Source organism: Dermacentor andersoni, chromosome 3 (genome assembly GCF_023375885.2).
Source record: "Dermacentor andersoni chromosome 3, qqDerAnde1_hic_scaffold, whole genome shotgun sequence".
NCBI classification, from domain to species: Eukaryota; Metazoa; Arthropoda; class Arachnida; order Ixodida; family Ixodidae; genus Dermacentor; species Dermacentor andersoni.
Window position 1 is genome coordinate 235,781,858 of NC_092816.1, and position 13,253 is coordinate 235,795,110.

At 46.8% G+C, this 13,253-nt stretch overlaps 1 protein-coding gene across 3 annotated transcripts in view; it reads left to right on the top strand.

Moving 5' to 3' along the window:
• Positions 1-13,253, top strand: part of LOC126536973 (general transcription factor 3C polypeptide 3-like) — a 312,777-nt gene that overhangs the window by 169,087 nt on the left and 130,437 nt on the right. For all 3 annotated transcript variants that reach the window (XM_055073144.2, XM_055073142.2, XM_050184056.2), the window contains exon 10: positions 268-362. In XM_055073144.2, the coding sequence (XP_054929119.1) occupies positions 268-362 (95 nt within the window). The remainder of the gene's footprint in view (positions 1-267; positions 363-13,253) is intronic.

Below are 13,253 nucleotides of genomic sequence, written 5' to 3' on the forward strand. Positions count from 1 at the left end.
TCGGATGTATAGAAGTCAACTGTGCTACATGTACATGACCTGTAGCAACACTGTGTGTATGTGTGTGCAGCCAAATGTGCACTCCCTGCCTGAGGTGGTATAGTAAGCACAGGAAGTAGTGGCTTTGGATTGGCATCGTTCTTGGAGGACACCTGGAAAATGTGTCTGGCAAACAGTGCTTTACAGTCTCGAATGAAAGAGTGTGTGAAATTCTAGTACATTGAACATTGGTACATGCTGTGAGTGATAAAGCATGGTCGGATGCAGGTCCTGCACAGCCACTGTGGGGTGCGGCTACTGCCCGGAGGGTGCGAGGGGCCCGGCTGGGAGCAGCTCGTGGAGCCCTTGGCCTCCTTTGAGAGGTAGGCGCACACAAACGCATCCACAGCAGCTGGCTTTCCCCCATGGGGGCCTTTTGATCAAGCCTCCTGTGCTTGGGATCCATTTTTACTCACTTGGACCAGCTGAGCTCGATCAACTTCCATTTCACTCCTGTTACTCGGAAGGAGATCATTAAAAGTACCACATTTGCATGGGTGATCCTAATTGTCACTCTGAAAGAGCAGCTTGCATCACATTCGAAACCTTGCTTCAATTTTCGTGCACTTAGAAATGCTGCAATATCAACCACCAGGCAGCTTAATTCGTTGGGGAAGCTGACTTATCAAGTCCCAAAGAAGACGGCCAGAAAACGAGAACGTTAGTTTTTCCAATTGCAGCTACATGTCTGTCGGCTTCTTACCAACTTCCATGGGGAAAACCCTGGGATTTCTGAAGAAAGACTTCTACAACTACTACAATTGTTGTGTGAAGGTCTTTGTTAAAAACCTTGCCAGCATTTCTTGTGTAAGTGCTCTTATGTATCTGAAGATAGTACTGTGGTTAATATTAGATGCCGCAGGTTTCGCACAGTTATTTCTCTAGGTTAGTACAGGTGAGGAGCAGCGCAGAATCGTGATGGAGAGAGGCACACACATGGCATTGCACTCTGTCACGTAGGTACAGTAGCTGTACAGTAAAAGCTCATTAATTCGTATTTTATGGAGACTCTCACTGATCTCGAATTGAACGAAGTTTTAAATAACGGAAATGATAAACAGAAGGCTATGTTTAAAGATGAAAGGAGTGAGAGCACCTCTGGAACCATCGCCTTTTATTTACAAAAGTGATCTGTGATTCTGAGCTTGAAATCTGAGCTCGAATTTGTTGTAAAACATGGTCATCAAAGCACTGCATGGCGATCGAGCTGTCAACGCTTATGTAGTCCGGGAAGTCCACATAGCCAAGTAATTCACATACACCCCCACCTCAGATCTGTTAACGACAGCACGTGAGCATGCCACCTGAGATACCATCCGCGCCTTGCACGTGAGTGTGCCAGTTTTAACAGATTGGAGGTCTGTACCTGAACCAGAATGCAGTCGTTCTCCTCAGGTCTGGTATTTGCCACACGACAGAGACCTGGTGACACGACCACAGTGTAGGTCTGGTCCCTGCGTCAGAAACATCGTCCACAAGGGGCACTCACGCGACAAAGGTGATAAAGAATGGCGCACTTTGTCTCACTACTTGCTCAACGACTTTAGCGGCATGCTCCATTGTCGATGTCGATGAAACTAACTCTTTGCAAAAAATAAGCTTAAGGACACGGAGGCCATGACGTGTTTCTGCCTCCTTTAATCTTTTCCGGCAGTCCGAAAGAGCGTAGCCTTTGAGATTCGAGGGAGCTGTCACTGGGACATGGATCAATGATGATGGTGATAAGCCTGTTGTGCCACGCGTCGCTTAGCTCAAAAAGTGACCACAAGCACGAGCCAAGCACAGTAGCATGCAGTTAAAATTATACATAGTGGACCCAATTTGCGTCTAAATTAATGAGCTTTTTAATACATGTAGTTCTATAGAGCATGGCTGGACTCTGCCAGGTAGTTTGAATTACACAAGAATTTGAAATAATGAGGTTTGGATTAACAAGCCTTCACTGTAATACGAGAGGCAAGGTATGAAAAGTTATCTTTCAACCCCTTATCGCATGGTGTTTCACATATGATATGCATAGAACAACTTCTAGCATAACAGAATCGCAAAGAAAATCCTACATATTCACCATGAATCTGCACCCTCCCTAGCAGTTAAATGTATAGCGACTTTAGCTCTGGAGGGTGTGTTTAGATTTAGGGTGGTCCTGACTATACTTAGTTTTCCTCAAAATTTATATATGAGGTGGGAAAATGTCTCTGTAGAAAGGAATCAACCTTTGTTTTGCGAAACTTAGCACAGATTTAGTGAAAAAAATTCTTATTTCACTAAAGACGGAAAGGAGCATTTTAACTACTTGCAGATTTTGCAAATTTAAAAGCCTGTCACTCTAAAATTAAGCACTGTACCCTGCCATAATTTTTTCGGTAATTTACACCATTACTACTATTTGCCCATGGGAAGTCAGATTTGTGGCACCCACAGTATGTTTTTGAAAACTTGACAAACTTTGGTTTTTGAGCAACTGCCTCTGATTAGCCTTGAAGTTAGGTTTTCTTGGGGGCCATTTTAGCTAAGGTGATGAAGCTAAATAATAGCTATGACAAATCTTGAAAAGGTTTCTCACAAACTAAAGAAGTATGCAACTACAGCACATATTTATTTGGCTATAACATCCCAGAAAATGTCAAAATTGCAAGAATAGTAAAAATTGGGACATTTTGGAAACATAAAAAATAATCATTGCTGATTTTTATGAAAATTTCATAGAATATCCACCGAGGACTGGTAAAGCTAGTACTGTAAAAACGTATTGCAATATTTTATTTCGAATGAGAAAATTGAGCCTATATTAAGCCTATTTTATTTATTTATCTTTTTATGGTCATTCCAACGATGTCTATCATTCTAGTAATGAAAAGCGCACTAATATTGAATTCTGAACTCATTCTTTTTGTTGTAGTAAAGTAAAATGACTCGGAGTGTCTCTTTCTCTTGTTTAGCCAAGCTTTCAGGGCTTGTGCATCCCTGTTACTACTACGTAGGCACATTGAGGCAGGAAGCATCATGCGAGTGGGCGTATAGCAAGTTTTTCAAGATGAGTTGGGGAAACCCATTTCTAGCGTAACCGCAGGTGCTGCCTGAAATGCCCCCTGTTTACACGGACAGTGCGCCAGACTAGTGGGAAAGCGGGGCTACGCCACTGCAGTGGATGAGCCAGCTGGGTGTGTTCAGAGGAAGGCAGTCACAGAATGGGTCCCGAATATTTTCCATTTGCACCTATATTTTTATGTTGGGCATAAAGATCCATAAAAAGCTATGTGCAGGTGTGGCTGTGCTGTCAAAGGAGGCACATGCAAACCTGCCCCCTCCCTCGCATGCACTTGATTGCATTACTGCGAGCTCACTCACCTCCCTCCTCTCGCCTTGCTCGAGCCACCATCCTTCTTGGCTAATCCTCGCAGGAAAGGAAATGCACAGGTGTAAAAAATGCAGGGAATTGTCGAGTGGAAGTTCGTGAGCAAAAGAAAGCCCCTTACCGAGTTGTTCTTTTGCTGAAGGCCACGCATGCTGGCAGTACTTCCCTCGGGCACAGAAAGGTTTGCTGCCATATGACTTCTACCAGTCAAAGATTGTTAAACGAGGAGTAGCAATGCTCTGCTTAGAATCGGCTCTTTGCAAGTCGTGTGTGCACAAGGTGCAGCTTGCCTTTGACAATCAGATTTCCCGTCTTAAGACGGCAGGGTTCCCTGATTCGATGGTAACGCCAGTGGTGGAAACCCTCCTGCAGAAGGTAAAAGGATCTAGGAGCAAAGCAAGGGTGAGGAAGACTACTATGGCCGTAACACCTGAAGTGGTACCGTATATTCACAGGGTCACTCACAACCTAACGAAGGTGGCAGGCAGGTTTGGAGTCCCCCTTGTCTTTTCAGCCCCTTTTAAGCTGGCGCGGCTCTGCCCCGCAACCTCCCTGATCCTAAAGGAAGGCAAGGCTGTGGCAAGAACCACACCAAGCCATATGCAAAATGCAGTGTAGGAGTTGTGTACGAAATCCACCTGGCGTGTGGCAAGTCCTACATAGGGCAGACAGGACGATGCCTGAATGATCAAGCCAGGGAACATGAACAAAAGTTAACGAAAGATGAATTGGCACACTCACCTGCACACTGCAATGCCTGTCACTGCGCACCTCTTTTTAAGGAAATAAAAGATTCTGGGAAGAAGCCAGGACCAGACTGCACGCAAACTGATGGAGGCTTATCACATAAAAAAGAAAGGCCAAGACTGTGTTAGTGACACTTCCCAGCTGTAGTTGTTTCAATCGGAAATAGATTTTTTAAAATATTTGGTTGCCTTGCTAGGCTGATGAGTGTTCTTGTTTGCTGTGTTCTGCGCATGTTCTATTTGTCTATATGTGCCCACGGGCTGCCGTAAATAAACTAGTTGAAAGTTACCGCCCGTGTTGTTTATGTGTTCTCTTCCATTGTCCTCGTCTTTATTTGCGGTCAATATGATATGCAGTAAACACCAGCTAGGCCGAGCTGATGTTCTTTTGTACGCCATCTGCGATGAGTACAGAGCCCGTGTTACGCTGTGTTTTCGCGGCTTAGTTTGTGCTGGGGGGGATGCGAGCCAATTTACCTTCGTGCAGCTTTCAGTTTCCTGTATCCTTGTGGACGATACCCGCATAGAAAAAGTGCAAATGTAAAACAATAAGGGGCCGGTGTGACGAAGCTCGCGATGCACGCGGCCCTCCTATTGGCTCAGTGCGCCAGCACACTGAGAGGTGCCTTCTGATTGGTTGTTGCTACGGCAACTAGGCCTAGCAGATGAGCTCGTCTGCTAAGCCTGGCAGTGAATCGCTTCGAAAACCGCTGATATGCCGTTTCTTTGTTCATCGTATTACGAACGTAAGCAGCAAATCGACCTTCTGTAAAAAAAAAAAAGTGAAACCGAACACTTGTCCACGAAAAGCGAAGCGCAAGCTGTCTCTACTTCCTACGGCAAGAAAGGGGAGGCAATTATCCCAAGGCTCAGACGAGCCGAGAAGATCGCGCCTGAGTTAAGTCACTGCGCCACGCAATCTCATACTGCACTGGCAATAATGCAGCAGCGAAGCTAACCATTTTCCTCTGTCCCCGCGTGTAGGCTTACTTTGGAGGCCGCAGATGATGTGCCGATGCCCGTGCCTCTCGCGTGTACATGGGTTCATGTTGGTGCATGCCAGATTGTGTTACGAGCCTATACGTGCGTGCAATGTCTGCATCAGTGGGAGAATTTTGCGTATTTAATTATATTGTAATTATTATTTCCCAGGTTTGAAGCTTCAAATTTAAGTTTTCCCAGTTTCTTTTAGTTCTGAAGTATGTATAGCATTTTTAATGTCTCAAATTTTGGGATCAGCACTATGTACCTTCTACTCATTCAATTCTCGTCATTCTTCTTTCCCTGAATGCAGGTGAGTCTGAGAGTGCACAAATATGTGACATAGTGTCTTAAGACACTTAAATGTTTTGAAATGCTGTAGAAATCACCAACGAAGATTCACATTCTTAAAGCTGCAACTTTAGAATTTCATAACTTTGGCTAAAGTACAGATACAAACATCCAAATGACAACTTGCAGTGTTTGAACATCCAGTAACACACCTGCTCCATTTTAGCTATGTTGTCGCAGTACATTTTTTTGCAAATCACATCCCAAATTTCTAACACAAGAAGAATTGTAACTACTTTTTGTTTTTGACCTCAGAAAAAAATCTAATTGCATATTTATAAGCAGCCCACAAGATTGGATGTGTCCTGAAAGTTTCCTGTGTCTAGAGCAAGTATCAAAAATGGTTGTTCTGGATGCCATGTCACACCCTCATATTTAACGCTGTTTGTTTTTTGTACCTTTCACAAAATGCGAATTTTGGGCTCCATGTAATATTCAGGCCTCGCTATCTCAACACCAAGAGATAGAACTGAAAATTTTTTTTGCAGAACGGAGCCTAGTGTATACTCTATGCAGTATAGCAAGCACATTTTTTTTATTTTTTCACTTTGGAAATTAATTTTTTTGCTACAACTTCTGCCACATGGTGGCTATATTCTGTGGGCTTGTATTCAGTGGGCTGTAAAATATCTATTAAGGGTCAGATAAAAAATTGTGCTTGCTATATTTCATTCCTTAGACTTTATGCTATCTAGGCATGCCTTACAAATAATTTTTTATTGTGCCATTTATTTTCCATTGTGGCCTGAAACCTACAGCAAACTAATGACATACTTGAAACCAGCACAGTAGTCTTAATAATACTGGCAAGTTTCATTAATATTGATGAAAAAGAGGATAACTTTATTTCCTGGCAAGGGAAACATCGCCGGACCGATTCCTCAATGGCCGTATCCATGCCGGGCCACCATACATAACTGTGGGCAAGCGCTTTCATTCTGACGATGCCGGGGTGTCCGACATGCAGAGCTTCGAGGACCCGGAAACACAACTTCTGTGGAATCACCACACGGTCACCCCACAGTAAGCATCCCTTGTGGGCGGACAGCTCATGTTGCCTGAACACGAATGGTGTGAACTCGGAATTCGGAGCGCACCTTGGCCACCCCTTCCACACCCAGTTGAGGACACGGGAGAGGATAGCATCCTTGGCGGAGTACTTAGCCACATCGTCTGCATGGACTGGAGATCCTGGAAGTATGTCCAGAAGCATGACGACCTCTGCTGGCGAAGGGTCATCCTGGCAGTGGTCCGCTTGAGGCAGTCTGCTGAGGCCGTCTGCGTGGCCTAACTGTTTTCCTGGTCGGTGGTGGAGAGTATGCTGGTATCCATTAAGAAAAATGGACCAATGCAACATTCGTGGTGAAAGCATCTGTGGCGTTTGCCGGTCTGATGTGAAGAGCCCCAGGAGTGGCTTGTGGTCTGTATGGATCTGAAATGGGCGGCCGAGTACGTAGTCATGGAACTTCTTTACTCCGGCAACCACAGCGTGTGCCTCCTTATCAACCTGGGCGTAATTACGCTCCGTAGAGGACAAGGTTCTTGAATAAAAAGCGATTGGTGCTTCCGTGTCATCCGGCATTCTGTGACTCAACACTGCTCCTATTCCGTACGGGGACGCATCGCAGGCAAGGATTACCGGCTTCTTCTTGTCGAAGTGTGTCAGCACCTGGTTGGATGCCAGTAGCTTCTTCACATTGTCGAACGCAGTTTGTTGTAGGTTTCCCCACAGCCAGGAGACCTTCTTGTCCAACAAACGGTGCAGGGGTTCAGCGACAGTGGCCTTGTGTGGAAGGAATGCATGATAGAAATTGAGAAGACCCAGGAAGGCCTGCAGCTCGGCTCTGTTCAACGGCCGCGGTGCATTAAGGATGGCTTGCATCTTGGCCAGTGTGGGATGGATTCCCTCAGCATCGACTCGGAAATCCAAAAATTCCACTTGCGTCACTCCTAGCTGGCATTTCTCCTTCTTGACCTTAAGCCCTGCATCTTGGAACCGCTGAAAGACCTCTCGAAGGCGACTAAGTAATCCTTGGTGCGATGCACCTGAAATGAGGACATCATCAAAATATGTAATGACGCCTGGTAGTCCACGCAGTAGGTTCTCCATTAAACTCTGGAAGATGCCAGGTGCGACGCTGACACCAAACTGTAATCGTCGAACGCGGAAAGCACCCCGATGCGTCACAATGGTCTGCGCCTCTGCAGATTCATCAGTCACTAGGAGCTGTTGGTAGGCCTGTGCTAAGTCTAGCTTCGCAAAGACAGTTCCACCAGAGAGGGATGCCAGCAGGTGCTTGACAGCTGGTACCGGATACGAGTGCTGCTGCAAGGCTTTGTTGCTGGTGCACTTGTAGTCTGCACAGATGCGGACGTCCCCATTTGCCTTCAGTGGCGTAACAATAGGGGTTTCCCAACGAGCGTGGTCAACCGGCTCTAGGATTCCTTGTGTTACCAGCTTGTCCAGTTCGGCGTTGATTTTTGGTCGCAGTGCGAAAGGAACCTTTCTTGCTTTCAGGCGGATAGGCACAACCTCAGGGTCAAGTGCTAACTGAACAGGAGGTCTCTTGTGGCAGCCCAGCGTCTCGTCAAACACAGAGGCAAAGTCCCGGAATATGTTATCAAGTGAGAATGGTTGCTGATCGATGCGTTGCATTCCCGTGATATTGATACCAAGTGCCGGAAACCAATCCAGCCCGAGAAGACTTGGGCGCTCGCCCTTGACAATGACCAGGCGCAATGGGCCGTCAAAATCTTTGAACTGCACTTGGACGGTATGAACTCGACGTACAGCGATACGGTTTGCTTGATAGTCCCTCATGATAACATCAAGTTGCTGTAGGTCTTGGACACGCTCCTTTGGAAAAATGCGTCTGGCTGTGGCGTAGGAGATAATGGAAAAAGTTGATCCCGAATCCACCTCCATCTGACACTGTGTGCCTTCAATTTTTACACTCACATGTATCTTCGTCTTGGTGGGTTTAGACACTTCGTTGATAGCAGTAACTGCCAAGTCGTCGCAGTATGAAATGTTTGTGCGAGGAGTGGTCTTGAATAGTTGCATCCGGGCTTGATCTTTGGCATTTCGACGTGGGCTAAGCTGCCTCCAGGACCGGCAGACCTTAGCAATATGACCGGTTTTTCCACATTCCCTGCACTGGGCACCACGAAACCGACACAGGCAACGGTTGTGCGGGCCTCCCCAGCTGGCGCAGGGGCCGCCCACCAATCTCTCGGTGTCCCGTCGCTGAGTGGGGCTCGCACGTAACCGAAGAACATCTTCGGTGGTGTCTTGCTCGCCATCATCGCCAGTCATCGTCCCTTGATGCACGGGCTCGAAATGCGGCGCATTGGTGGTTTGAAAAGAGGCTAGGCTGGCTTCCCGGGCAATGGCCTCAGCGGCGACTGCTTCCTCGACAGCACTGGTGAAAGACACCTCTTTTTTCGCCAGCAGTTGCTGCTTCACCGTGTCGTTCTGCAGTCCAAACACGAATCGATCCCGTAGCACAGTGTCGAGGTCGTTGAAATTGCAGTGCTGTGCCATCTTTCGAAGAGCAGTGAGGTAGGCGGCGGCAGACTCACTTGGTGCCTGGTCGCGGCGATGGAATTCATATCGTCTGGCAAGCTCCGGTGGTTTCGGCGCTAGGTGGTCGCGGAGAACGCCGAGGATTGTTTCGAACGGTGTATCCTTCAGCTGGGCCGGTGCCACGAGCGCCCTGGCTAATTGAAAAGTGGTGGGACCGCAGTGGCAGAGGAATGTCAATCTCTTCTTGCTGGCGTCCGTAACATCCTGCGCCTCGCAGAAGAACTGGAAACGTTCTGCATAGTCCTCCCACTCTTCAGGGTGAGTGATGTCGAAAGGCTTGAGCCCCTCCGTTGTGGTGGCCGTCATTGTGAACGAGTACGGACAGGAGCTAGCTTCCCATTGTGACGGTCTCATTCGATCCCATCCTCGTCGCCAGTGTTATGTTGCTGCGTGGGTAGGATCGCGAGGCACCATTGCGACAAGGCATATCGGCAATAACCTTTTATTGCCGTCACGAAACAAACACAGAACAGGGGAACTTGATAACCACTACAATATATACATTCTTGAGGCCGAAAGAGGGCGCTCTTCAACACCAGGGTTAACTGACGAAGATACGTCATCCGCTGAACTCAGCGGCCAGAATCGGTACACAACAGTCAACTCACAGTTTTTCTTAAAGAATGGCCGGAATTGCCCCTCTGTCTCTGTCAGGTAGGTTGGCCAGCCCTGCAGGATCCATTTTCGCACTTTCTGTAGCATAGGGTCACAAATGGTTAGAGCCGCCTACTCTTTGGCACGTACTATGTACATACTCGGGCATGTATTCCTGTTCTTTATCAGGCTTCCCCATTGGAATAGGGAGTCAGCTGAAGGCATTGGCATTCACGTTTTTGGATCCCTTACAATAGGACAGGCTGTACCGATATCCTCCCAACAGCAGGGCCTGACATTGAATGCAGGCAGCGGCCATTGGCAGCGGCCTTGTCTGGGCTGAACAGTCCCTTTAACAATTTGTGGTTGGTTGTCAGCTCGAAGTGGTTCCCATACAGATAGTCTCTAAACCTGGTCACGCCGAACACGAGAGCGAGGGCTTCCTTCTTTAGCCGGGAATAATTCTTGGCTTTCACTAGGGTTCATGACTTGAATCCTATAGGCTAGTCAATGCCACCGACTCGATGCGACAACACTGCTCCCAGACCTACCACTGACGTGTCACATTCTAAATGAAGGGGCTTGTTTGGGTCAAAATGCACCAAAAGATTTGCATTCTTCACTGCCTTCTTGGCTGCTTCGAAAGCAGTCTGCTGTTGTTTGTCCCAGAACCACTTTTGCCCTTTGCAAACAATGCGTATAAGGGAGCTAGTAAAGTTGACACATGTGGCAAGAGCTTTCCATACTAACTTAAAAGGCCCAAAAATGTTTTAGTTCACTCACCCAGGTGGGTCGTGGGGCGTCGAGCAGCGCTGTGATGTTATCGCTTTGAGGGCATATGCCGTTATCAATGCAGTGCCCGACAAACGTAACTTGCTCTTGCTGGAACTCGCATTTCTCACGCAGGCTGTGTTCCCACAGACATTGTACCCACTTCCTCCAGGATCTTATAGTCGTTCGCCTTTTCAGCTACAATAATGTTGTCCAGATATACCTACACACCAGGGATCGCACTGATCACGGCTTCCATGTGTCGCTGGAAGATTTCCGGCACGGAAGATGCCCAGAAGGCCAGCCTGTTGAAACAGTATAGGCCCTTGTGAGTATTCAGAACGTCTAGCTTCTTCGAGTCTTCATCCAGGGGCAACTGATTATAAGTGTTCCGCAAATCCAATGTACTGAAAACCTCGCCGTTGAGATTCACCAATATATCATCAAATCGCGGCAGCGGATATTGCTCCATAAGGGTCGCAATATTCACTGTACGACAGAAGTTGCCATACAGCCATAGCCGCCCATCCTTCTTGACTATGGGCACGATGGGTGTGGCCCATTCAGAAGATGTCTCCGGTGATAACACCCCTTCATTGACTAGCCTATTTATCTCTTCTGATACCATTTGCATAAGTGCATACGGCACCATTCGGGCTTTACAAAACTGGGGCCTGGCATCTTCTCTGACGGTCAGGTGGACCGGTGGCCCTCGGAGCAGACCCAGACCCAGAGCGAGGATGTCGTTGTAGTTTGATAACAAGGTTTCCAACCTTCTGTTTGTAGTGTCCGCTTGTATGCACGCTAGAGCGATTGCAGTGAGTGCTGGCAAACCTGCCATATTGAAGCTTCAGATAGCGTCACGGCCACAAAGCATCAGTCCCAGACAATCAACGACGTCCAGTTCCACCTGAATTGTCGCACCACCCATGTTTGCATTGAGTTGCAATTTCCCTGTGATAAGAAGGGGGCCCTTGAAACACGACAGCTTCATTGTTGTTCCTTAGAGGTGTGGCCACTTGCCTCAATGTTGCTCAATCACTGCCCGCGAAATCACACTCACAGGTGACACTGTGTCTACCAACATTGTGTGTGGCACACCGTTCCAACTTATTTGGCGAAGAATAGGCGTAATATGAGTGCTGTTCATCACTTGATGCACAGTCAGCATGTGCAAAACTTTGCAGTCCTTACAACTATTTTGCAGACTTCAGGAAAATGCATACACTTGTTGCCTCCCCTTATTGCCTTTGTCCGATGCTCTACACACTCGTGTTAAGTGACTGCGTTTCCAGCACTGATGACACAGTGTTCTAAGATGACGGCACTCATATGCTTGGTGCGAGGATGCGCCACTTCGAAATGCGTCAATTCCTCGAAAGAAAAGCCTCACAGTTGAAGAAAAATTCATCCTGGTCTGGGACTCGAACCCGGGACCGCCATTCGAGTCCTGGACCAGGACGAATTTTTCTTCAACTGTGAGGCTTTTCTTTCGAGGAATCCGTATGGGTTTCCTTTGTAGCAATTGCTACGAACGGGTGGATGTCTGATTTTCCTTTCATTAATTCCTTCTCTCCACCGTGTGGGTTTCTGTAGAACTACTATATCAATGCAGTACGTATGTTTTATATAAGTGTCATGCATATGCGTACATGCAGACCTGCTACAGATTATTTGAACTGGCGCTCAATTCATGGGGCATGTGGTCGGGAAGGAAAGCCGCGCTGAATGAATAAGGTCACACAGCCTGCTCAGCGTATAGCTCAACAGTCTCGTTGAACATTTTAACACTCGCTTTTGCGCTCTGTTGGTACAACTGCGTCGATTAATTGGCAAACGCCATGTGTCTGACGCTCTAAATCTATTTCGCACGTGCACCACATCCAGCTACCGGGATGATACTGCGGCACGCCGACAAACGACCTGCTTGCTTTCGTGAAGCTTCTTGGTCACAAATATCCAATGGCAACTGCAATCGTCACTGAAATGTGCATTCAGGCTACACAACTTCCTGCCCAGTCACACCACACAAAATCAGGCTCTTGTCACTGCAGAACGTAAGCCAGGAATGTAAAGTTTCATATTTAGTAAACCTTAGCGGCCAAATTAAACATTTGGCAAAAACGTGAACCTCTGAAATTGCAGTTACGGAAACGACCCGACTTGCGCAGATCGAGTCAGAAAATTTTAACTAACCATTGTTCGGTACACATAATATTGGTTACCATTTTACATTGCTTCATGGTGCATGTGGTTGAATCCCGAATAAGCCAGAATAATCGAGCTTATTCAAAATATTGGTCGATGATGCAGATCGAAAAGCCAGGGAACATTTTATCCCTTTATTGTTCTCAAAAGTTTCTTGGCAAGCGATGTGAAATACTGGCCAACATCCAATGACCAGTATGTCACTTCACATTTATTCTGCAGTATTCTGCTAGATTGACTGAACGTCACTAAGAACTAAAAACGGCGTTCACTGTGCCTTGATGGGTGTGGTTCGTGGTGGCTGGCCGCTGGGAATATTTCTTACTCATTGTGCAGGAATGCATTTAATTAGCCAAATTTATAAATTTGCCTAATCGATGATATGTCAGTGAAAATGTTGTGGCGACCAATTGAGAAATGACCGATAACAGCATTTAATGCAACCTAGGATTCATGAAGACCTTTTTTTTAGTAAAAAAAAAAATAAACACGACACCATGACTGTGACGACTCTTCGGCACACCAAAGATTGCATCAATCTTTACCCAAACTTTGTCAAATAGGCGCACTCAGAACGAGCGGCTGCACCTTTTGCTCGACATGTAAGCAGTTTTGTGGC